The sequence below is a fragment of the Rhyacophila brunnea genome, unplaced genomic scaffold (assembly GCF_057557595.1).
Source record: "Rhyacophila brunnea isolate RB1 unplaced genomic scaffold, BYU_Rbru_1.0 scaffold_13, whole genome shotgun sequence".
In the NCBI taxonomy this organism is placed as follows: Eukaryota; Metazoa; Arthropoda; class Insecta; order Trichoptera; family Rhyacophilidae; genus Rhyacophila; species Rhyacophila brunnea.
In genome coordinates, this window is record NW_028232785.1 from 28652694 (window position 1) to 28679860 (window position 27167).

The following is a 27167-nucleotide window of genomic DNA, read 5'->3' on the forward strand; positions in this document are numbered from 1 at the left end:
TCAGCTTTGATACCAGTAACACCCGTCGCAGCGAACTGAAATAAACAACGTTTCATATAACATGTTGTCAATATTTACATTTAACAAATTAAAGTTTTATTATCTAGGTGGAAGTAGGCTGTTCAAATCCAACATACATAGTGCACACTAAACATTATGAGGCATATTTATATACAGGGCTCGAAATGGACCGGAGCGCCGTTCCGGGTCATAAAATCGGCAGCATTGTCGCGGCGTCTCGCGGAAAAAATAATTTTACCGTTTGAGCTAGAATGGCCATGTAACAAAAAATCAAACACAAAATTAGATAACTGTGTTAATATTTTCAGAAAATTAACGAGCGCTCCGCTCGAGTGCTGCTTATATTTTGTTTACATTAAATTACTTTTCAAAATTCCATGAAACCCTCCCTAAACTAAACCATATTATCGCAGTTAATAATAAGCGCTTTCCAAATTGGGTTACTATTGCCAATCGGCTTTTGTATTTTAAATCAAAGTAGGCATTAAAAAAGATTTCTTCCGTTTGTTATATATTTTTTCAGAAGTGTTTTCAAAATCAATGTTTTGAATAATATGTTCAATACTTATATAAAATTAAATACATAATAATTACAAGATAAAAAGAAATTTTTATATACCACGGTTTTAAATTTTCTGTAGAATCATATAAACTTGACAATTCAATGTATTAATAAATACTTTTTTTTTGTACTTGATAGATAATATAAGTACTGAATAAATATAGAATACTGAAATGTCATTTTGACATTTCCTATTGATTTTCATAGTAACGCATGTATATATTAATAATTTAGTTGCTAGGACCCTCTTCGCATACAATAAAAGTGTATTACTTTTAACGATTTTTTTCCGAAATAACTTTCCATACAAAAGAGAATTAACTGAAAATTAATTCAATTCTGCTTAAAGATGGCTAAAAGTATTAAAATAATGCATTGTAATCGTGTTCTGATACATTATAAAAGTTTCAAATGTCTAGCTAATCGGAAAGTTAGTGAAAAATGGATTGCAAGATTTGTATTGATGCGATGTTGTCATTTTATGCTACTTTTTGACATGTCGTCAAAATCGGTTAACCTCAAAATGAGACTCCGCGGTGTATTTGTTTTTTTTCAGCAGGTTTGCCACTGTCGCTCTACTGCGTAGGCGAAGATATCAAACAAATCTCAACTGTCGCGTGAAAATTCAGAAGCGAACTTAATTCATGCAAGGAATCTTGCATCTTGCACGATAGTACATGTTTACATGAGCATTTTCTATTTATGGCCGCGATAATAGGTACTGTCAGCAGTAAATCAATGTACCTACGTGTAAACGGGGTATAAAGCTAATTGTTATTAATAGTAAAAAAACTAACCTCGAAATTGCAAATAGAATCGTCTCTATTCTCTTGCTTTATATAAGTGCTGGCGTCAGGATTATATGGCTGCTTAATCATCGCTGCATCAATCCAAGGTTTATCCTCTGCATTATACTGGTCTCCATCACAATATTCTCGCTTTACATCCATGTTTGCGAGAGTACATACGACATACACTTTCGTACCAACGTTTTCCAAGCAATAGATACTTTCGCGCAGTGTTGCCATCTTTTTCTCACCGAAATTTATTTAGCCCATCCAAGAAATTATAGTATTTCGGCAATTATTATTATAGTGCGCGTTTCCATTTTTGTTGAAAATGTACAAATGAGTTTATTTTTGTTTCTCGCACAAAAAAGAGCTTTTGCGAAATTCCGAGGGCATTTATGGATCACTTCCGACAAAAATTGTCAATGGCGAATACAATAAAATCCATTTTAAAATAAAGTCAAGGGCTTTTTTTTCTTTCGGGATAGTATTCTCTCGGCTTGCACACATTTTCTATAAAACTTTCTAAATTACCTACCAACGAAAATATTCTGACAGACCTTGTATGTTATGTAAGTAAATCTGAAATCTTTTGAAATTGTACGATTCTATATGCGTGTCTACTAGGTGTCAAAAATCATATTTGATTCAATACTGCGGCAAATCTAGGATAATCATTAGGTACCTATATATAGAAACAGGTCGATAGGTAGGTACCTACCCAAACTTTAGATGAAAATAATATCCCATTAAAAAATTCATTCCAGTGGTTAGAAACAAACTTAACATAGGTAAAAGGTTTAACAAGACTTTAATTTTTGACGGGTTCGCGTCGTCTAGTTAACTTCCGTTGTGCAAGCAAGCTGAGCAATGACACGTGTACATTTTTTAATAATAGGTTGGTACATGGTTAGGTACCTATTTAATTTATCTAAATATTTTTGTCATTCGCTCGCGAGTTTTGAAAGTTGTCAGGTGTAGTATTTTTTAATGTAGGTACCTGATGTATCTGAAACTGTGGTCTAGCAATATTGACCATTGAAGTAGAGATGGCATTTCAATAATTGATTTAGTGGTATATATTATTTTGTTAGTTATGTATACAACACCTTTTATCAGATAGGTACCTATTGTCATCTCCGAAAGAATGAGGGAGGGTCTGACGTAGGATCTGGTACCCCTCCCGGACCTTTGATAGTGTGGCACATCCATGTTGCAGATCACAAACCTTCCAAGTCAAAAAATACGATTATACAGGAGAAGGTTAAAACTGATTTATTTGATAATGTAAGTCTTTTATTTAAAAAAAATATATAAAGTCTAATGTTTTTGTATTTTTAATAGATTGTATAACTTTATTTGTAACTAACATAAACCGTATTACATTTACCATGCCATAGAAGTATTGTGCACTCAGATTTGTTAAAATATTTGACATAGGAGGTTTTTCTTTACATTACATTTTATGAGAAAAGTAAATAAGTTTTATTTAAAAAATAATGAAACAGTTTGCGTGACATACGAGTTAAATATTTAATGGCTGCATAATTAATTAATTAATAACAAATAATGAATATTTAACTAATGTACATGTTTATAAATAACCAATGGAATCAAACCCAACATAGTTATATATGTATGAAGATTTTTTTAAATTGTAACATAATATACATTATATAATTATTTAAATTATAAATGTCGTAAATAGTCTCTTGGAATCACACATTTTAGTTTCTGCAGGTGTTTCAACTTGTTGGCCGATATTTCTTCTTGATCCGTGCAATCTTGGATAAACAATTGGAACTGTTATGATCTTCGGTCGTCTCGGTATCTCTTTAAGATCATGACTAAAATTAATTCTGTACTAGATTTTTCCATTTGGAAGGTAAGCCAAGTGACACACATCGTTAACAATAATTGGATCCCCTATTTTGTTTCTGGATCTTACTAACGTGTACCGAAGTCACTAGTACATTATAGTTAAGTAAAACATCATGAGTTGCATAGTCCGCTCGATAAGTAAATGACATATTTATGGCTTTTCATGTAGCCACTGCATAATCAGATTGCAGATGAATTTCCCTGTTTTTCAATTTTCTTTCGATTGCAGCATGTACAGAATCTTTCTCCATTTACTTGTGCCCAACTCCAAATATTTTTGAGAAAGTGCCTACCTAATCTCGAATTGATATTTTACTGCCAATTCGAGGAGTGCATTAAATTTTCAAGAATATTTTTCTTATTTTGACACACGCACCCATTGCTCAATATTTTAATAGACCGGTTTCTAATTTTGTATGAGGTTTGTGAGGTGATTAATCAAGAGATGTAAATGTCGGAGCTTGTAAGTCTTCTTATAAGTGAACTTCATCAAATGTAAACTATGACAATGCCTTATTTGATGTTTCATTACATCTATCTTTGTAAACTCGACAAAGGCACATTTTCTTACGAAACACCGGTTCAAGAAAAAGTCTTAATGGATCTTTATGGCATTAATGTGACTCCATTCGTGGTAGTGAATCGATAAATTCTTCAGCATATTTTTTCCAAGTATGAACATTTCGCTCATTGTCCTTGCAATGCTGGTTTTGATTTCTAGCACTCTAATCTCATATGGCGAAAGTATTACCTACAGAACATTTATCGGCAAACTTATTTTCTTTCCTCGTTCATCTTTAAATGGTAATGATAGATATACTCCCTTCTACCTACCTCCAGAGTTCTTATATAGCTTCTGATTGGGGTCTATACAATCTATTAGTAAAGAAACGTATGATTTTCTCTGTGGCCATTACATATTCAACCAAAAGTGGCTGAAGTGCCCGGGTTTCTTGATATATCTGTGAGAAAAACCGCTTTCCAGATGAGACACATGCTTGTGAGATGCAACGTGGACCAAGCTTTCGTTTGCTTTTATTTTTACATAATGTTTTTTACTGATATTGTCTTTTAACTCGGCCCTGGTATTCCTGTTCTTTCATTCTATTATTTGCAGATATATTTCGTTTACATGCACTTTGCTTTTGTTTCTTTTTACATCATTGATATACCTTTCTATTATCTCAGTCGCTAGAATATTTCCATTATCTTGAACAGAATCTAAAAGTATAGGTTTATACATACCGACAATTCTTGATTTTTATTTAGTTTCAATCAAAGAGATTGGACTCCTCCGACAGTCTTCAATCTCTTTGGTTTCAATGTTAATTGCACGATCTTTCTACTTCTGGAACTCATAATTTGGGTTAAAGTTATCAAAAACGTAGACCTAAAACCCTTTTACCTCTAATAAAATAGGTACTTTTTGTATACAGTTTTGCTTGTAAAACTTCACTGATAGCTTCATACAATGAACTGATATAGAAACAATGTGCAGCAACCTCACATCGCTGCGTTAGAATGTATTCACAAAACTCCTGACGCTGGACGCGGCCGACGTCTCGCTCGAGAGTACGAAAACCGAATGACTCAACATTTTGGGACACAGGTCAGCTCCAGGCAAGATAAAAATAATACCTACTACAAATTCCTTCACTGAAAAATGACAAAAAGGCACGCTTCGCAACATACCCAAAGCTTGTAGGTGGTTAGGTACCTGGGTTTCGAAGCCGAAGTAGACCCTTCGCTGCGCGTCTGTTAGCATTATTAAAAATTATTACTTACTAGGTACCTAGTAGGTATAATTTTAAAATATTTCTTTGCTAAGTACATCGTCGGCGTTTTGGAAGATGCGTGCGTATTTTTTTGAATTTTCGGCGGCTGGGGAATAATTATTGCTGGGCAAATTCGATCAGACATATTTTTACAAAATAATATGAAACAGTTTTGAGTGAAACTAGACTAATTGATACGATTAGGTATATTGTATGGCTTGAGATGAATGAATTATTTATATTTAATTATTATGCATTGACTTTACTTTAACAATGCTGCTATGGCAATTATTATGCAAATGAATTTAATATTAATGCTTTTATGATATATATTAAGTATGAATTTAATAAAGCTTTAGAGTTAAGGAGAATGAGTGTAATGCTAGGATTTACTTGGCTTGTTTTTAGAATTAATGAAGGTATAAAAAATGCAGGATTTTATATGCATTAAGGGCTAGAATGATTCTATTAAATTTTGTTGATGTTGCAAAAGGGTGACAATAATTTGTCGTACATCTAAGCTTATAAGCTAGAAATGTCTCTTTCGCAGTTGATCGGCTCATGTCTGCATGAATCCGCCCAATGATTATTCAGGCCTCGTCATGGCCTTGGATCTTCTGAGGATGCCACGCTTTAGGCGGTATCAGTAGGTATTGAAGTCATGAAATGATGATAAAAAATGGAGCGGTATTTTGTCTAGGGATGTCACTGAAATCGGCACTCTTTTTGGACTCTGTACAATAATAACAACTGTCTGTTTTCTGTCGGTTTGTTCAAATCTGTCTGTTTAAATCCAGAGCATAGACCAAATAGGTTGAGCAAGTGGTTTACATCCATTTCTCGTAAAAAGTAATGTTATGATACCTGTTTGTGGGGCGGACAAGATCAACAAAGGATTGTGGAGCCAATAAATTTTATTAATATGATGATCAAATTTTAATAACAGTGTTATGTGATTATGATAATTTTAAAAAATCGATTATAATAAAAGAATAATATTATAAAGTGAAACCTATTTTATTATCCAAACCCCATAATATAACAGGGCTGCCAACTACATTAACATTTTTTTTTCAATATTGAATATAGGTATATAAAAACATTAGAAACAAACCCGTTGCTATAATATCTCAAGAGTTCCGTCACCACCCGGCTGACCGACGACCAATGGACGACCCTCCCTTCCCCACAGCGATGCTACAAAAGAGATCTACGCGCAACTTGTTTCACATGTCGCGATTCGTAGGTATGGACCTAGCTATGTCGGACGACCTTGTTCTTGCACTATATCCCAACACTGGGTAATCAATGACAGGATGAAGTACGAATAAAACAACAATAAACAGAAAGTATAGGTACCAAATTATATTATATCATATTATGAGCACATCAAAAACAATAATATATTTAGGTATAACATAAAACATAAAATAAATTTACGTGTCACCATATTTTTTGTGGGTTTTTATGAAAATATGCATGCATGAACCGATAAATTCGTGTAGGGTAAGCCGCCCAGTGAATGCACACTTAAGGACTTTGGATAATTGTAAAATTTCTAAAAAAGCATAGGTATTCTTATAGTTCTTTTAAAAAATATTGTACTCATCTATAACTTATGAAGATTTAAATGAATTTAATAGACATAATTTGCAACCCATATCTGTTTAATAAAAAAATAATATATAAATTAACAAAGAAAAGCCCAGTAATTGAACACGGAATCTAAAGTATGAACCTGAGAAAAACCAGTAAATAAACTAAGCATATTAAACATATTAAGCATTTATTATTCAACAACGACAACCATAAATGTCAGTACAATTAATTGTGTATAGCTATGTTATTACTAATTTTATGACAATGAATATGATTTTTCTGAAAAAATACGAAAATTTCGAAATTTTGTTAAACATTAAAGTTGCTCATTTATCTGCGCCACATCACAAAAATGTTATTGTACTGTTAATATTCCTTTTTGAGAAGTAATCATAGATAAAATAGTTAAGGTCTACTTTTCAACCATAATACATTATTAAATTCTTTGGTCCATTCATAAGATTAAAAATGCTGGTTTATTAATTGGTACCGTAGTGTTAAAAAAAGTGTTCAAATACTAGCTATAAGCTTTTCAATACATTTACATACATAAATATCGACATTACAGCTATATATTATAATCATTAAAGGGTATAATAATAAAAAAATATATTATAACTAATCTAAAGAATAAACACACCGTTTATTAATTGAATTAACCTCCATTAGAAAGACCACTTAATGAACACTGATATTTAACGTTACGGCACAAAAAACATACGAATAAAACGATATCTAACCTTTATAATCTTCAGTTACTTCAGCAAAGTCAATAATTGGGTAATGCAGGGAAGAGGGTAGAAAAGTCACAATTAAAATTTCGGACCACGCACACTCTTTAGTACAGCTAGGAACAAAACTTCATGAACAAAAAAGTCGGCCGAATATCAGCCCACCTCCTTGGCTACTGAGGCAGAAGGGGGTTTCTGAAGTTGTTTTCATATGAATATAAGTATTGTCAACGTATAAAAAAATCCCTACTCCAGATCACCCAATCACCGTATCACCCAATTCTTATGATTTTAAAATAATAGAGTTTTGTTCATTCACTGGGCGGCTTACCCTACCAAGTCGCAATGGCCGACCGGTTCAACTGAGGGTCAGACCGACTTGAGAAGCTCTTCCCTTTCAACCGACATAATATGGGGACACTCCCAGAGGATGTGATCGGCATCCTGCAATTCGCCACATAAGCAAGTCGGAGATTCTATTAGGCCAAACTGACTTGGAAGCAAAACCACTGTGTCCGGTTAAGAACTGAAAAGTCAATCTGGCTATCTCCATGCGCCACTTTATATTAGGAAAAATCAAATGCGTTTGTCTGCCGTTGGAAGAAGTGGTCCATTTCCCCTGCCACGCAAGCAGCGCCGTGTTATAAGCCAGGTCGCGTACAATAACCGTTCGAGCGCACCGGCTCATAGATCCAAGGACAGGCAACGCGTCGGTAAAGGCGGCTCACGTGGTGCAGTGGGTTAGGCGCTGGCCTTCCACCCGAGAGTTCTGGGTTCGATTCCCGGTCATGACACAAACATTTATGTGTTTTTCTCAAAGCCTGGGTGTTTATGATGGTTCAAAATTACTAACAACCACCTTGTACGAAAAAGCAGGGACATGGTTATTAATAATTCTATAAAAAAAAAAAAACGCGTCGGTAAAAGTCGTCTTATAAGCCTAAGTGAGGGCAAGTAATGCTGAGCGTTGACCGCTGAGAAGAGATTTCCATGATAACATGTATTGGCGGCATATCCAGTGATTCATTCCTTTTCGGTAGTATAGTGGTAAGTATTTCTGCCTGTCAGTATGATACAGTCGTGATATGGATATGGACATAAAGTGCATTTAAAATGTTTTTCACCAGTACATTTTCACAGTTTCGAGCATCGATATGAACATACATTACATTTTTAAGGTTTTTTTTACCAGAATGTGTCATTTCACATACTCTAAAATAATAATGATGCGAGAAACTATAGAAGAATACATGACATTTACAGGTGTGAATCATTTTTAAGCTTTTTCAAAAATTTGCGTATCAAAAAACTGCATTACAAATGCCGCAAATCAGAATACGTGAGAAATGTACTCATCTTCCCAAATAACTACAAAATCATATATTGAAGTTAAAAGGTCTTCACCAGTATTTATACGTCTACATTGTATGTGTTTTAAGAGTACTACTTGGCAAACATCTATATGAGCATACGGTGAATTAATAAGATTATTTACCAGTATATTTCACTTCATGTCTTTTAAGATTACTAAGTTGCGAGCATCTATATGAGCATAACTTGCATTTATGGGGTTTTACACCTGTGTGTGTCATTTCATGGTTTTTAAGATTACTAAGTTGCGACCATCTATATGATCATACTTTGCATTTATGAGGTTTTTCACCTGTGTGTGTCCTTTCATGTTTTTGAAGACTACTAAGTCGCGAGCATCTATATGGGCATACATTGCATTCATGAGGTTTTTCACCTGTGTGTGTCATTTCGTGGTTTTTAAGATTACTTAGTTGCGAGCACTTATATTGGCATACTTTGCATTTATAAGGTTTTTCACCTGTGTGTGTCATTTCATGTTTTTTAAGACTACTAAGTAGCGAGCATCTATATGGGCATACCTTGCATTTATAAGGTTTTTCACCTGTGTGTGTCAATTCATGCTGTTTAACAGTACTAAGTAGCGAGCATCTATATGGGCATACCTTGCATTTATGAGGTTTTTCACCTGTGTGTGTCATTTCATGTTTTTTAAGACTACTAAAATCCGAGCATCTATATGGACATATCTTGCATTAATGACGTTTTTCACCTGTGTGTGTCATTTCATGGTTTTTAAGATTACTAAGTCGCGAGCACCTATATGTGCATACTTTACATTTATGAGGTTATTCACCTGTGTGTGTCATTTCATGGTTTTTAAGATCACTAAGTCGCGAGCATCTGTATGTGCATACCTTGCATTTATGAGGTTTTTCACCTGTGTGTGTTATTTCGTGGTTTTTAAGATTATTAAGTTGCGAGCATCTATATGGACATACTTTGCATTTATGAGGTTTTTCACCTGTGTGTGTCATTCCATGTTTTTGAAGACTACTTAGTTGCGAGCACCTATATTGGCACACATTGCATTTATAAGGTTTTTCACCTGTGTGTGTCATTTCATGTTTTTTAAGATTACTAAGTAGCGAGCATCTAAATGGGCATACCTTGCATTTATGAGGTTTTTCACCAGTGTGTGTCATTAAATGTATTTTAAGATTACTAAGTAGCGAGCATCTAAATGGGCATACCTTGCATTTATGAGGTTTTTCACCTGTGTGTGTCATTTCATGTCTTTTAAGATGACCTAGTTGCGAGCATATATATGGACATACCTTGCATTTATGACGTTTTTCACCTGTGTGTGTCATTTCATGTTTTTTAAGACTACTAAGTTGCGAGCATCTATATGTGCATACCTTGCATTTATGAGGTTTTTCACCTGTGTGTGTCATTTCATGGAGTTTAAAACTACTTAAGTGCGAGCATCTATATGTGCATACCTTGCATTTATGAGGTTCAACACCTGTGTGTGTCATTTCATGGAGTTTAAGATAACTAAGTTGCGAGCATCTATATGGACATACCTTGCATTTATGCGGTTTTTCACCAGTATAAGTCATTTTATATGCTTCGAGATGATTTAGTTGCAAGAATAAATTTTCTTGGTTTTGGTCAGGAATCACGCCCGTGTGAACCTTTTTGTGACTTTTCAGAGCACTTCCGCATCCAAAAACTGCGTTACAAAAGCTGCAAATCAAATTACGTGAGAAATGAACTACTCTTCTTAAAATAAGTCGAAGTTCCTTCGGAGTCGATCGTTCTGAGATTTCTCTTTTAATGTTTTGTTCATCTATCGTCACTTCTGAATACTGTGTCATTCTATCTTGGATTCCATCAGGCGAGGATTGTTGACACCTGTCTATATCGTGATGCTTTGTGAAAAAGCCTTTAGTAGAAACCTAGAAAAAACAAAAATAATCGTCAATATTATTCTAAATTAGATTTTTAACTGTTCTATTTGAGTTATTTTTTCGAAGCTTATGCCTTTCAGCATCTTCAGGCATTATAAGTGTAGTTAAAATGAAAATGACGTTAAGAAATGGTAATAGTACCAACATAGATATAAATACAAATAATGTTACGAAATGATCCATAAATATTTTTATTTTAAATTCACCTACATGTAACATCGAAAAGCAAATGCTTAAAATAGACGATGACACATTTATTGAGGTACTGCTCTTGGTAATATGTATGAATCTATAATAATTTCGAATGCAAAATTTTAAAATAATAATTTAAGAACACCAGAATAACGTACATACTATGAGGGAGTTTTGCACCTTGTTCAATAAAAACACATTGTAAGCTTCGAGTAGTAACTAGTAATTTATGTGTCAGTGTATTAGTTGAGAGTGTCCATAGTGTCGGAAGATGCTAAAGGCGAAACCAATGTCACAAACAATATTCAAATTGAGAGAATTTATATTCAAATTTCATCAAAGTAACCTCGATCAACAGTATAAAAAAATGATTTGATATATTATACTAGAACCATCTTGAAAAACTAGAGAACTCACGATGGCCGCGCGGCTTAAGCGTTATCGTATTGCGTCGTGGGTACCATGTGTGAGTCAGAGTTTGAACCTAATTCGTTGAGCAAGTGGCTGACAACCATTTCTCGTAAAAAGAAAATCTGTTAAGACAATCCTCTACTCTGTGGAGGCTCATATGATCCTATTAGGATCGGACATGGTCGAAAGAAAAGAGAAAAAGAACCATCTTATCTTGGCTACAATTAAAAACTGTTGTATGCAGTGTTACATACTATATCGGGGACGTAGATTTATACATGACAGTGCGGGAGAGAATTTATATTCAAATTTCATCAGGCGACTTCGATCAACAGTTTAAACAATATTTTAATATATCATACTTCTGAATTCCTGAGGCCACGCATACTAAGCGTCGCATAGGGACGGCAGTTATCCAAAGAGCGACAGTCTCGAGAAGGAATGACTCGGTTTATATAATTTACATATATAAATTGTTATAGCATAAATATTTTGTGAATTTATAATAAATTCAGTTTACCGGTTGAGCACATCTGATATTTAAATAATGCTCTGAGTCGTATTATAGCTAAACAACTTAAAAACGGACCTGCGCAGAAGCACACTTACTTTCGTGCGCATATAATAGGTGTATAAATGCTGTGACCTTGTGTGAAAACTCTGTTTTACACGAGACAATAGTATACTAACAGTGTTTAATGAAAACCTCATCTCTATCGGGGTATGACAAAGATCCTTTACAAAGACAAGCACGAGAAATTATTGTTTTTAATTTGACCGAATATTTAAAAGTGATGAGAAGCAGTACATTTTTATGATAAGTAGATATTTTTTTTATATGGAAAATGTTTTTCACAGTTTGCGTTTTATAACAACTTTACTGAAATATCAATAAAGCTATTATTTGAAAATTATAAAAAAATGTGATTGCGTCATCGATATATTTAATATGTATACTGATAACTTCTACTAATTAAGTCATAGATAGAGCCCGATGCTCAATCGTCTGTCATAACTAAAATGTATTTACAACAAAACACTATGCAGAAAGCCTTTCATAGTTATGATCGAGTTGTCTATGGTCCACCAGATCTGCAATAGCTTCGTTCCGTTTTTCTATTGAAAATAATACCATATATAAAAAAATTCTCTTTTTATAATTTCGGTAAATTATTTTGTAATTGTTAAACGATGACAAAAATATGAAAACAATTCAAAATAAATTCAATAACTATACATACACAATTAATATTTAATTAAAATGATTTAATGTCTCCGCAATTAGTGAATAATATAAGATACTTTTTGATCCGTGTTTTTCCCGATACGGTAACACTTGCCGTATAAATGTCAGATGATGTCCTTTACAATTATTACAAATTTGCTATGATGAGAATAATTATATAAAATGATTAAAACTCATATTACCATGTTGGTGTGTAGGTAACTAGGTACTTATATATTTCAACTACCTATCTATTGGTTTAATATTACATAAGTATCTAAATCTGAATAAGAAAATTTAATTCATAATTCATAGACACTGATGTTTCAATTCGATAATCGGTTTTACTAAATAATTAAGACATGTACAGATTCAACGAAAGTAAAGGAAAGTATGTCGTATTAAATGTCACGGATATTTAATAGTTGTTCAACAGTTTTAATTTGTAATAGGTAATTAAAATATCGTATACCTACTGTTATGAAATTGTACCTACTCATAACATTATAATAATAATATATACTACCTACCTAATAATGAGTACCTAATGAATGAGTTAAGGACTGTTGACAATTATTCACAATATAATATTATTGTAAGTATTGTGTTTCAATCGAAAACAAAAGATCTCTGTTCTCTATTTTCGAGATTGTACATTATCGGCATTTGGCGCGAATTCTACCAAGCGTACATCACTGTTTGCAATAACTGCAAACTGTGTACAAGCATATTCTGCATGCAGGTACATGCCAAATGAATTAAAACTATCAATATCCATATTGAGATCAATAATTGTTAATGAATTTGAGTGTATAGACTGTTTTATAGATATGCGAATTTATTTTAACAGCAGCTGTCAGTGGTAAATGGTAATACAGAAGGGGGCGTGTTTATAACAACAGTCGTCTATGGTTAAGGCGATGTCTTCGGCCTAAATAACACATATAATGTGACTTTTACGCCATCTATTTATATTTAAAGGCATCTACCATGAATTACTAAAAATCTGTTACTAAAAACTTTGGTCAGTTTCAATCAGATGGCAGTGAGTTACCATAACTAATTTTAAAAGTAAATTAAAGTTGCCAATGGAATGGAATTCTAGATGAAAAAAATTGCTAGACAAAAATTCATTTACATATTATTATTTAAGAATATAATAATATATTCTAATATAACCACTTGAGACCCGAGGGAGAACCAGCCATCAAAAAAAATATTTCTTTGATTTTATGGAAGAGAAGTATTAGTCTATTGACAAAAAATTTTTTTTTACGTTTTTTTTATTTTATAAAGTAAAATATACTATATGCACATACCAGGTAACACTGCAGATGAATATTACCTACTCTATAAACTTAGGGAAGGTAAAGAAAACAACTTGTCATAGGAATGGTCAATTTTAATAGAACATTACACAATAAAAACAATACAAAAACATTATAAATAGGATAATTAAATATATTTACACTTAAAATTAGTTAAAATTATGAAATAAAAGCCTAAATATGTACTTTAAAATTGCTGTGAGCTGCATCCTATACTGTGTGATACAGCTCAAAGCAAAATTTTGTGCACACGTATATATTGCATTTTATGCAAATATACCTGGTGCGGGACTTGCATCCAGGGTATCTGCACACGGATGCTGAATGGTGGCCAACGCTGTCCAAACGTACCTCAGCGATCGGTTGGGGGAAAACCGTTCTCCTGCGAGCTGGTGGCTCTGTGTCTACCTGCGATGTCGACATGTTTCTTGGCCGACCTCGTGCTGGCAGTGTTAAAATGTTGGCTACCCGATCTTCATACCGAATCATAGCTTTCGCTAATCTGATTCAGTACGACAACAGTCTCATAATATCCTTTCGGGGTACATTTTCTAGTTTACAATTCCGCATATACATTAGCCAACAGTTTACTACCGCCAAGTCCACAAAGTGGTTAAAAACCCTCACAGGCCATTTGCATGTCTTCATCGCAGTCCTGTAATAAGCAATTATCCGATCGCAAAGATCAATGCCACCCATCGACATATTGTAGTGCTTTACAATGGCCGGCTGAGTGGCACTGATCTTCTTCTTTACTTCCTTGATCATCGCATGCAGGTACCAACAGGAGTACTGCCGACCGCAGTGGAAAATAATAACACGGATTTATTATCTTTCCACTTGACTACACAGACTTTGTCATCCTACCGAACCTTGTCATCCCAATCTCCCCTCTGCATTGCCTTATCGTTTTTTTTAATTTCTTAATCACATCGCCGATTCTATTACTTCTGACAGTTCCAGTTAAGAATATTTTGTCTTGAAGTAACGAATCGGCGAGCTTCAAACTAGTGAAAAACGATCAGTATAGACAATGCAGGGGGATTGGGGAGAGTCCGGCAGAGTAACTTGACCACACTTGCGCCCAGACCGAACTGCTTCACATCTCCATCTGATACCGTTCCCTTCCCTACATATATGTGAAAATCTATCACTAATCCATCTCTGGCCGCGAGAACAAAATTTTTAAGGCCTACAGGATTTGGCTTGTTAAGCACAAATTGCCTGTGTCTACAGCGGCCAGTGAACGGCATCATTTGCTCGTCGATGGAGTTATGAGCAGGTCTGGGCAAAGTATGGCATTTTTTTAGAACCTCACTTAAAAAGGGACTAATCTTCCAAAGTTTATCTGTGCAGCCCGTGCGGTCAGCGGTGTTATCTGCAAAATGAAAGTGATTCCGTAGTTCGAAGTACCCGTCTCTGGGCATTGCTTGATTAATGATTGGAATGCTTAGATCATAACACCAGTACATTTGAGTCTGCGGAAACCTTAATGTACCCATCATAATTTGGATGCCGGTGAATACGAATTTTGAATTCGTATTCACCGACCACAAGTCCCTTTTTTGTGCTGAATATAAATTTGTCTGCTCAGCTATTTTTTCGAAGAGAGCGAGGTTGAAGTATTCGAAAAAGGAGCTGAATACATTGTTAGCAACATGCCCTCTCGCCAACAAATCTTCCTCCAATTCCGGACCAGCATTCGGCATACTGAAACAATAGGAAAAAAATATTATTACATAATCCATATTTCCTCATTAATTCAAGTATTTAGCAGTAAAAATACAAATAATGATGGGTAATAATATGTTTTGATTGAAGTTTACTATTCAAACCATCAACTCCTCATTCGAGACAATCGCTACATCATGTGTACAAGATGTAATGAATTCTTGTTTTTATGCCAAAGCATGTAATGAAAATGAATCTAGTGTATGACCGGATGGTATATAAAACCAATAAATATATTATTAAGAAAATTGTAAACCTACCATTTTGTGAGCCAGGGAAGCACCCTGGATTGTGATGTCGAAGGTTGTAAATGTCGAATGTAAATGTCGTCGCTGTTGTTGGACTCGTAACCGTCGCCGACTTCGCAGTCTGTCGTCCAATATTTCGTCGAGTTCATCAGTATTAAAAGATTTATCTATATGTAAACAAAAAAACATAACCTAATTACATTCATATACTCGTGTCAAACTTATCACTGTAGATAACGTTTTCAATTTACGATTATGTTGTATTAAAAACACGGACACGTGTTTGAAAGCACATAAAATATTTGATTATAATCGGTATTTATTAAATTCTAGGTAAGTTTATTAAATTCGGTTCTACAATCATAATATGCGAATGAAAGAAATTCACTATCTATTAGATAATTTACAAAACGTACAAGATGGGCTCGATGACATTTGTCATAAACATAACCTCAAACTAACGTAAAGTATTTATAATTTTACGAAAACGATGAGTCTACGCCTAAAATAATATATATTGATGATAAATGCATGATGGTGATTGAAAATACAGTATATGTAACTCTTTTCAATAATTTTTGAATGTTTGTTTGACAATCAAAACTGCGAGACATAGTTTGTCATTTTGATGTACGATAATAATATTATTTATTATACACTGAAAAGTTTACTTACTTGACAAAAATGTTACTGATGAGTCGATTCCTTCCTGTTTTCAAACAATATACCTAATAATGGCCACATAAAGAAGAATTGTCATAAATCCGACATTCGACCGAGAGCACGAATGCTACCATAGACTAATGCTACCATATGTTAAAATGCGAGATTTGTTTATTTTGTTGATTATTTTTATCATAAATAATGATAAAAAAACAGTTGTAATTTAAGCAAATACTAATTGCAAATAATTCGCAGTTTCAAATTTTGAATATAGGCAGGTTTATACGTAAATTAAGTTAATATTGTAATTTCAATTATTATTAAGTTATTTTTATTCATATGGCAATTTCGCCTCAAACTGATAAACTGATTTTTGTCAAAATGCAGAGAAATGTTATTTTGTCTTGTCTATGTGTGAGTTTCATTTTCAACGTCATGTTATGGTATGTGTGTTTTGTATGGAGATATTTTGTTTCCAAATAATTCCACAACGGCAGCACCATACAGACAAACATGTTGCCAATTTGAGCAATTATTATGGTTTCGATTTCTATCGATTCGTTAATATACAAAAATACAAGATTAAATTTAAATAACTGCCGTAAAAATTAATAAATAATATTTTTAATAGAAATGCTAAGCGTTATTCGCGATAAATTGCGTGTAAGCCGAGATTTTTCGATTTTAATTGCGTGCTTTCTAACCTCTAAATCGATGTTTTTTAAATTTGAAAAAAAGATATAAGGATATAATAAATTCCAATTTTCGCTTAGCGTTTCCCTGGGTAATAGATTTACGTACATTTTTATCGTAATTTTGATAATAAATCTTATGTCATTCATTCTTACCACCCGATAGAAATGTACCGAATTTGACATTTATTTTTGGTATATAGAACTCCATGATACTTCTTAATTTTTTATTTTATTTTTCTCATTACTTTTGAATATATATTTACCGATTAATAAACTTTTCTAGCTATTTTCGATAACAACTTTACCTAGAGACATCACCTTAAGGCGAATTCTTTGCCTCAATTTACGATCAAATGTGACTTCAACGCCATCTAAAGGCATCTACAGGCATCTACCATGAATTTCTAAAAATGTATTACTAAAAACTTTCGTCGATCGCAACCAGATGGCAATAAAATATAAAATAAAATATTGTGTGTCGCCACATATTAAAAATCATAAGTTTGATAAAAATGCATTTAAATTTATTATATATTTACTTACCTATGTAAAAATATTTACAATTAATATTTCCCCATAAAATATTTACAATTCTAACATGTCGATTTGATTTAAAGTGTTTATGATTTTTACATTTTGTTTGCCGTAGTTATTTTTACAGTGGCAATACAAGGTATCCTGTCCAGCCAATGAACCAGATTTTTTTACGTTGTCAATACGAATTAATATAAATATTTTTCTACAGTAAAATTCATTTATAGTAGTAAATGAACATTTAAGTACAAATGTTTATAAGATTGAGTTTAATCTTGTACAATTGACAATTACATCGAATTTCTAGTATAGGTGGAATAAAAGAATGATATGAAATGAATAGCAAAACAAATGCCATTCGAATTATTATTAAACAAAATAAGGAATATACAGTTGTACTTGGTTATTACTAGGAAGGTTGGACCGGCTGAATTTGCTCGTTATAAGCGGTACTCGTTATATCAGAGAATAGGTATTTTTATTGTCGGCGAAAACAACAATTAGACACTTAACTAGTGTCATAAACGTAATCTGTCCCCGGCGGCATCCTGTCCGATCGGATTTTATTGCTTAGGGTCGAAATGTCTTTAAACGATCAACACATTACCAGTATTTTAGCTCGGTATATCCGATAAGTATCTCGTTATAACAGTGAATAAAAATGTATGGAGAAAATCATATACAAAATGTCAACGACTGTTTCCTCATTACATCCGAGATCTCGCTATGTCCGAGATTGTAATAACCGAGTTCGACTGTAGTTATAATTATGACAATGTCGATATTATATAGACATCCCAATTCATTTCGTTTCAACCATGTCCGATCCTAATGTACTATATATGCTACCAGGTCACACTGCAGATGAATATTACCTACTCTATAAACTTAGGGAAGGTAAAGAAAACAACTTGTCATAGGAATGGTCAATTTTAATAGAACATTACACAATAAAAACAATACAAAAACATTATAAATAGGATAATTAAATATATTTACACTTAAAATTAGTTAAAATTATGAAATAAAACCCTAAATATCTACTTTAAAATTGCTTTGAACTGCATCCTATACTGTGTGATACAGCTCAAAGCAAAATTTTGTGCACACGTATATATTGCATTTTATGCAAATATACCTGGTGCGGGACTTGCATCCAGGGTATCTGCACACGGATGCTGAATGGTGGCCAACGCTGTCCAAACGTACCTCAGCGATCGGTTGGGGGAAAACCGTTCTCCTGCGAGCTGGTGGCTCTGTGTCAACCTGCGATGTCGACATGTTTCTTGGCCGACCTCGTGCTGGCAGTGTTAAAATGTTGGCTACCCGATCTTCATACCGAATCATAGCTTTCGCTAATCTGATTCAGTACGACAACAGTCCCATAATATCCTTTCGGGGTACATTTTCTAGTTTACAATTCCGCATATATATTAGCCAACAGTTTACTACCGCCAAGTCCACAAAGTGGTTAAAAACCCTCACAGGCCATTTGCATGTCTTCATCGCAGTCCTGTAATAAGCAATTACCCGATCGCAAAGATCAATGCCACCCATCGACATATTGTAGTGCTTTACAATGGCCGGCTGAGTGGCACTGATCTTCTTCTTTACTTCCTTGATCATCGCATGCAGGTACCAACAGGAGTACTGCCGACCGCAGTGGAAAATAATAACACGGATTTATTATCTTTCCACTTGACTACACAGACTTTGTCATCCTACCGAACCTTCTCATCCCAATCTCCCCTCTGCATTGCCTTATCGTTTTTTTAATTTCTTAATCACATCGCCGATTCTATTACTTCTGACAGTTCCAGTTAAGAATATTTTGTCTTGAAGTAACGAATCGGCGAGCTTCAAACTAGTGAAAAACGATCAGTATAGACAATGCAGGAGGATTGGGGAGAGTCCGGCAGAGTAACTTGACCACACTTGCGCCCAGACCGAACTGCTTCATATCTCCATCTGATACCGTTCCCTTCCCTACATATATGTGAAAATCTATCACTAATCCATCTCTGGCCGCGAGAACAAAATTTTTAAGGCCTACAGGATTTGGCTTGTTAAGCACAAATTGCCTGTGTCTACAGCGGCCAGTGAACGGCATCATTTGCTCGTCGATGGAGTTATGAGCAGGTCTGGGCAAAGTATGGCATTTTTTTAGAACCTCACTTAAAAAGGGACTAATCTTCCAAAGTTTATCTGTGCAGCCCATGCGGTCAGCAGTGTTATCTGCAAAATGAAAGTGATTCCGCAGTTCGAAGTACCCGTCTCTGGGCATTGCTTGATTAATGATTGGAATGCTTAGATCATAAACACCAGTACATTCGAGTCTGCGGAAACCTTAATGTACCCATCATAATTTGGATGACGGTGAATACGAATTTCGAATTCGTATTCACCGACCACAAGTCCCTTTTTTGTGCTGAATATAAATTTGTCTGCTCAGCTATTTTTTCGAAGAGAGCGAGGTTGAAGTATTCGAAAAAGGAGCTGAGTACATTGTCAGCAACATGCCCTCTCGCCAACAAATCTTCCTCCAATTCCGGACCAGCATTCGGCATACTGAAACAATAGGAAAAAATATTATTACATAATCCATATTTCCTCATTAATTCAAGTATTTAGCAGTAAAAATACAAATAATGATGGGCAATAATATGTTTTGATTGAAGTTTACTATTCAAACCATCAACTCCTCATTCGAGACAATCGCTACATCATGTGTACAAGATGTAATGAATTCTTGTTTTTATGCCAAAGCATGAATGAATCTAATGTATGACTGGATGGTATATAAAACCAATAAATATATTATTAAGAAAATTGTAAACCTACCATTTTGTGAGCCAGGGAAGAACCCTGGATTGTGATGTCGAAGGTTGTAAATGTCGAATGTAAATGTCGTCGCTGTTGTCGGACTCGTAACCGTCGCCGACTTCGCAGTCACTGTCGTCCAATATTTCGTCGAGTTCATCAGTATTAAAAGATTTATCTATATGTAAACAAAAAAACATATCCTCATTATATTCATATACTCGTGTTAAACTTATCACTGTAGATAACGTTTTCAATTTACGATTATGTTGTATTAAAAACACGGACACGTGTTTGAAAGCACATAAAATATTTGATTTTCTACAATCATATTATGCGAATGAAAGAAATTCACTATCTATTAGATAATTTACAAAACGTACAAGATAGGCTCGATGACATTTGTCATAAACATAACCTCAAACTGACGTAAAGTATTTATAATTTTACGAAAACGATGAGTATACGCCTAAAATAATATATATTGATGATAAATGCATGATGGTGATTGAAAATACAGTATATGTAACTCTTTTAAATAATTTTTGAATGTTTGTTTGACAATCAAAACTGCGTGACATAGTTTGTCATTTTGATGTACGATAATAATATTATTTATTATACACTGAAAAGTTTACTTACTTGACAAAAATGTTACTGATGAGAAGTATCTTATCTATGCTGATGAGTCGATTCCTTCCTGTTTTCAAACAATATAATAATGGCAAAAAAATAAAGAAGAATTGTTATAAACCCGATATTCGATGTCTGTGTATTCGATCGAGAGCACGAATGCTACCATATGTTAAAATGCGAGATTTGTTTATTTTGTTGATTATTTTTATCATAAATAATGATAAAAAACAGTTTTAATTTAAGCAAATACTAATTGCAAATAATTCGCAGTTTCAAATTTTGAATATAGGCAGGTTCCTACGTATATTAAGTAAATATTGTAATTTTAATTATAAAGTTATTTTTATTCATATGGCAATTTCGCGTCGAAGTTTTACCACAAACTGATCCTAGCGAAAATGAAGCAGAAAAATGTTATTTTGTCTTGTCTATGTGTGAGTTTCATTTTCAATGTCATGTTGTTGCATGTGTGTGTATTTTGTATATGTGTATTGTTTCGAAATAGTTCCACGGTGGCAGCACCGGACAGCTAAACATCGGTTGAATTTGGGCAATTATTATTGTTTCGATTTCTATCGATTCGTTAATATACAAAAATACAAGATTAAATTCAAATTACTGCCGTAAAAATTAATAAATAATATTTTTAATAGAAACGCTAAGCGTTTATCGCGATAAATTGCGTCTAAGCCGAGGTTTTTCGATTTTAATTGCGTGCTTTCTAACCTCTAAATCGATGTTTTTTAAATTTGAAAAACAAGATATAAGGATATAATAAATTCCAATTTTCGTTTAGCGTTTCCCTGGGTAATAGATTTACGTACATTTTTATCGTAATTTTGATAATAAATCTTATGTCATTCATTCTTACCACCCGATAGAAATGTACCGAATTTGACACGTATTTTTGGTATATAGAACTCCATGATACTTCTTAATTTTTAATTTTATTTTTCTCATTACTTTTGAATATATATTTACCGATTAATAAACTTTTCTAGCTATTTTTCGATAACAACTTTACCTAGAGACATCACCTTAAGGATTCTTTAGTTATATAGTTACCATATGGATTTCGGTTACTTACCAATTTTACTGTAAGTACGAATTGAGCATCGGGCTCTTAGTTTGTGTTCTCCTAATTATTTAATGAATACATACATGCAGCAATACAAACAGTTAACGTGGCCTTAATGAGTGTTTTCTTCAAAACTCAATAATTACCCAGTATTAATCAACCGATCATAATAATTAAGATACTAGGAGTACGGAGATTTATTGAAATTTTAAACGTCAACCTTTGATAAAATTCGGCGAATAGAGAAGCAAATGTTACAATAATTATAAAATTAAATGTACCCCATGTCCTGGTATGTAATCTGAATGCGAACATCCGGGTTGAGGATCTTCATCAGAAAATGGTGGCGTTTCGTCTTCAGTGAATTCGCGCATTATGTCAGTCTCAGCTTTGATACCAGTGACACCCGTCGCAGAGAACTGAAATAAACAACGTTTCATATAACATGTTGTCAATAAGTACATATTATTAATATAACAGATTAAAACGTTATTATCTAGGTGAAAGTAGGCTGTTCAGATCCGACATAAATAGTGCACACTAAACATTATCAGGCATTCTTATCTGTTTTCATTAAATTAGTATTTAAAATTCCATTAAACCCTGTCTAAACTAAACCATAATATCGCGGTTAATAATAAGCGCTATCAAAAATTGATTTACTATTGCCAATCGGCTTTTGTATTTTAGTACCTATCAAAGTAGATTTTATAAAATGTAAATTTTAAAGGTAATTTAAAATGCACGTTATTTACTATCGATAAGCCGCCTGGTCATTACGCACCATGTGCGTCTTTAGCGTCCAATGACTTAATTACTGTAATTATGTACTTTTTTACTTTTTTTTCTAAAAAAAAATATTTTGTTTGTTATATTATATTTTCTCAGAAGCAGTGGCGGCCGGTAGTCTTCAGAATAGCATTTTCTGGTAGTGCGCAATGGTTTACCTTCTATAAAGAGAAGATCTTTTTCTTTCACCCTGTCACTACCCAGCATTCGAGCATAGGGCAAGCACAAGTTCGCGCCACTTCCCTTGATCCATCGCCAACTCTTGCGCCTTCCGCCATGTCAGACCTGCATCACGTAGGTCGCTTTTGTGGCACCGCTGCACGGTGAGTGAGGGCCGGCAATGGCGATGGAACCCTTGAGGCTGTGCCATAAGGGTACAACGTGTCACACTTTTTGGCGGCATCCGGAGCACGTGTCCTAGCCACGTAAGGTCGTAAAGCGTCTTTTCATGATTGCCTCAATCACCGAAGGCTACCGTGTTCTCTTACCGACTTCTCAGAAGGTAAATTAAATATGTCTTTGTTTATTTATACTATTTCTCAAAAAAGATTTTAACAGCAAGAATGATTTAATATCAATAAAGAAATATAAATGTCACAGTTTATGGCTTACGCTCTGAGCGAACAAAGCTTTAGCCAAATAAATAATCGCTGATGTGTTTTTTTATTTTTTTGAATGAATTTGAGTGGTTTAGAAATAAACGCGGCAGGTTTGTATTTTCGTAAAATGTTGGCGATTCATTAAATATTTTAACTGTAAAAATATAAAAAATTAACTCCCCAACATAGTTATAAAACAGAAACTAGCGTTTTTGTTTCTAGAGTCCTACGTTTCGTGCGCCGATCTAAAAGTGTGTAAAAAATTCTACACAAAACGCCATTACAGGAACATTCGGTTACCGTTTAAGCAGTATACAATGATCTCATTGTAATTCTGTGCAAACTGAAAATCTATTTGGACGCAATCGTGTTGCGCTCATGAACGGAGAATTGTTAATAATACTGCTACATGTTCTACTTCGCGAAGTGGGTGATACACGTATGAATAACAATGAAAAGTTGAGCGATGTCTTCAAAAATGCAGGCAGTGCGTTGCACTTGCATGGTATTAGAGGAGCCGCCGCTGCTCGGAAGTGTTTTCAAAATTATGTATGTTCAATATATAAAATACCATTAAAATGTTAATATTTTATAAAGGATGACATCAACACAAAAACGTTGATCTTCGGTTGGTGTTTGTAGAAGTAGAATCTTAACGACATAGGTAACTGCAAATTTCAGCCTTGTAGTCAATCCTTTCGCTGAATAAAGTGACGTTAACCGCCCACAACAAAACCGATACAAAATTCCCGAAGTAAGTCCCGCAGTTCACACTGATCAGTTTAGCAACTACTCAGAGTGAGCTGTGGATGATGAAAGTCGACCTAAACGGTCAAGAATAAATCATAAATAAGAAGGTATTATAGAAAAAAATACATAGGAATAGTTTCGTAAATTTTGTTGGTACTTCTCGCGTACATCGCGAATCATTATATATCTGAGATATTTTATCGTATTATCAATTTGAAATCACAGATCAAATTTAATCTGCAATTGCGATTGTATAGAATCATGTGAAAGCTGTACGTTTCAAATACTATTATTGTCATGCAAATTCACGCGAATATTGTCGCGCGACTTCTCGTTCCAACAGATGCTATACAACCCTTTGTGTTAGATAGATTTAATCATTATGATAATTTTAATGTTTGGGAGGTGACAGGGCCTCTTGCCCCCCCCCCCCCCCCCCCCTGGGTGCGCCACTGAGTTTGAGAGGTAAGATATTAATCGACGCAACGTATCTCTTCACTCTTCCTAATCAAATCTGATTGGCTCGCGTATCGCGAGAGAAGTTGTATGGAATATTAAAGATATCAAAATACCTTATTTCCAAATCTTCTATCTTTTTCGAAAACTTATTCTATCTTGTATATACCTTTTTTGGGCAAATCTTTGCGTAATTGCCGACCCCCATCTAAGAGTATGCTCTTAGCTCTTCTCCTATTATTCTAGTGTCCACTGTGAGAAATGGTGGAAGTAGGCATATGAAATTCGCAGTATGCATACAGGCCATCAGCCTCTATCTAATCACCCCCCCTTATATCGGAAAATTACAACCGGTGCATTTACCCACGAATTTTCTTCTCGGTAAAAAGGGACGGGAGGGTTTTCCCTCTCTGGCAAAACTCCCTCCCGATGTCCCTCTGGGCCACTATAAAAGAGGATAATATCTCTGTACAAATCAGTTCCGTCCCAGTGATATTCTCCGAGCACGTGCAAGACTTCTCTGGTCTGCTACGCACTCTTCGTTAACAGTTTCGGTATAATACGTACCCGCGAATAAAAACCTCTACGAGTTTTACTCCTCGCCAAACAGTCGTCACTCTTCTATGACGTCACACACACACAGTAACCGCGAAACTAGTGCTCAACGTTACGATCAGCTGTTCTACTACGAACACAAAATAAATACGCGTACGATCTTCTAAATTTAATCAAGACGCTTTCCTCTCAAATTAAAATAGTATTATTAAGTTTAAACTTTAACAATAATCATATAGAACTATTTTCAATTATAACTTTATGCTCCGACCAAAGACAATAACTATAGGTTGTTTGTGAACCTATTACTGTGACTAATTAAGACTTTTTACAAGTCTATAAGATTAAATAAGTTAGTTCGTAGAATTCTTAATATAAACTATATATTTTTTTTATATTTTACTGTGACCTTGGCCCTAAACAAGAGGGCCGTGTCATCGACAATAAATGTCATTAAAATAAAGCGAGTTTCATACATCAGTGCCTATATTGGAGCACCATCAACGAGTGCATCTACCGTCTACTCCTATTCCTCACTAAGGTGGTTTCCTCTCACGACACTTGAGCTAGTCGAACATAGGAGTTCGCCATATTTGACCCCCACACACATCAGACGCTGTCACCCCCAAGTAGGTGTGACGTCAGAGGGGCATATAATCGTTGGTGCCGATCAGAGGGGACTGTTAAGGAACGTCTCTCGACAATATGTCTGAAACGAATTCTACAGTTTTTTGACATATTGTTCGGCACGGAGCTGATACTCTGGAGAGACAGGTAGTTTTGGGTAGCCTCCAAGGCAGATGAAGCGGAGGAAGAGCGACCAAGTAAAAGAGCTGACAGAGGGCAGCCTTCACTCTGTCCTGATAGAAGCAGAGGATTGAGAGGAGCTGAAATTCTTGATCGCTCAAAAGATGTTAACATGCCAAGGTGGTTACCATCCTCTGACCTCTACCATGAGGGAACGACTAAGAACTAATGGGAAACATTGAAAATATACAGATGAATTGGGCTTTTATTTAGCGATAATAACCGTTTACACGTAAAAGTGCTGACTGTCGCCAATCTCATTCTTAAATAGTAAGCGAGACGCCATGTTGTCATTTTATGCTACTTTTTGACATGTCGCCAAAATCGGTTAACTTCAAAATGAGACTGCGCGGTGTAGTTTGTTTTATTTCCTGCATGTTTGCCAGTATCGCTCTACTGCGCAGGCGAAGATTTCAAACAAATACCAAATGTCGCGTGAAAATTCAGAAGCGAACTTTTTTGATTCATGCAAGGAATCTTGCATCTTGCACGATAATACATGTTTACATGTGCATTTTCTTTTTATGGCCGCGATAATACGTACTGTCAGCAGTAAATCAATGTACGTGTGAACGGGGTATAAAGCTAATAATTATGAATAGTAAAAAAAACTAACCTCAAAATTGCAAATGGGATCGTCTCTATTCTCTTGCTTTACATAAGTGCTGGCGTCAGGATTATTTGGATGCCTAATCATTGGTGCATCAATCGAAGGTTTATCCTCTGCATTATACTGGTCTCCATCACAATATTCTCGCTTTACATCCATGTTTGCGACGGTACATACGACATACACCTTCGTATCAACGTTTTCCAAACCATAGATACTTTCGCGCAGTGTTGCCATCTTTTTCTCACCGAAATTTATTAAATGGTCCAAGAAATTATAGTATTTCGGCTATTATTATATTATAGTGCGCGTTGCCATCTTTGTTGAAAATGTACAAATGGATTTTTTGTTTCTCGCACAAAAAAACTGAGCTTTTGAGAAATTCCGAGGGCATTT

General features: G+C 34.5%; 1 protein-coding gene and 1 long non-coding RNA gene across 2 annotated transcripts; both read right to left on the minus strand.

The window, feature by feature from the left end:
- On the minus strand, window positions 1-26970 carry LOC147077174 (uncharacterized). Its single transcript, XM_085941614.1, has 4 exons — window positions 26778-26970; window positions 22487-22624; window positions 9777-10632; window positions 1-35 (listed from the first exon to the last, which is right to left on the minus strand). Exons 1-4 carry the CDS (start codon window positions 26928-26930, stop codon window positions 1-3), a joined length of 1182 nt encoding a protein of 393 aa, XP_085797740.1. The 5' UTR covers window positions 26931-26970.
- LOC147077175 (uncharacterized) lies at window positions 19354-21760 on the minus strand. The gene is made up of 3 exons (XR_015069422.1): window positions 21134-21760; window positions 20513-20669; window positions 19354-20239 (listed from the first exon to the last, which is right to left on the minus strand). It is a non-coding gene; the product is annotated as an uncharacterized LOC147077175 (long non-coding RNA).
- Window positions 26971-27167: the final 197 nt, after the last annotated feature.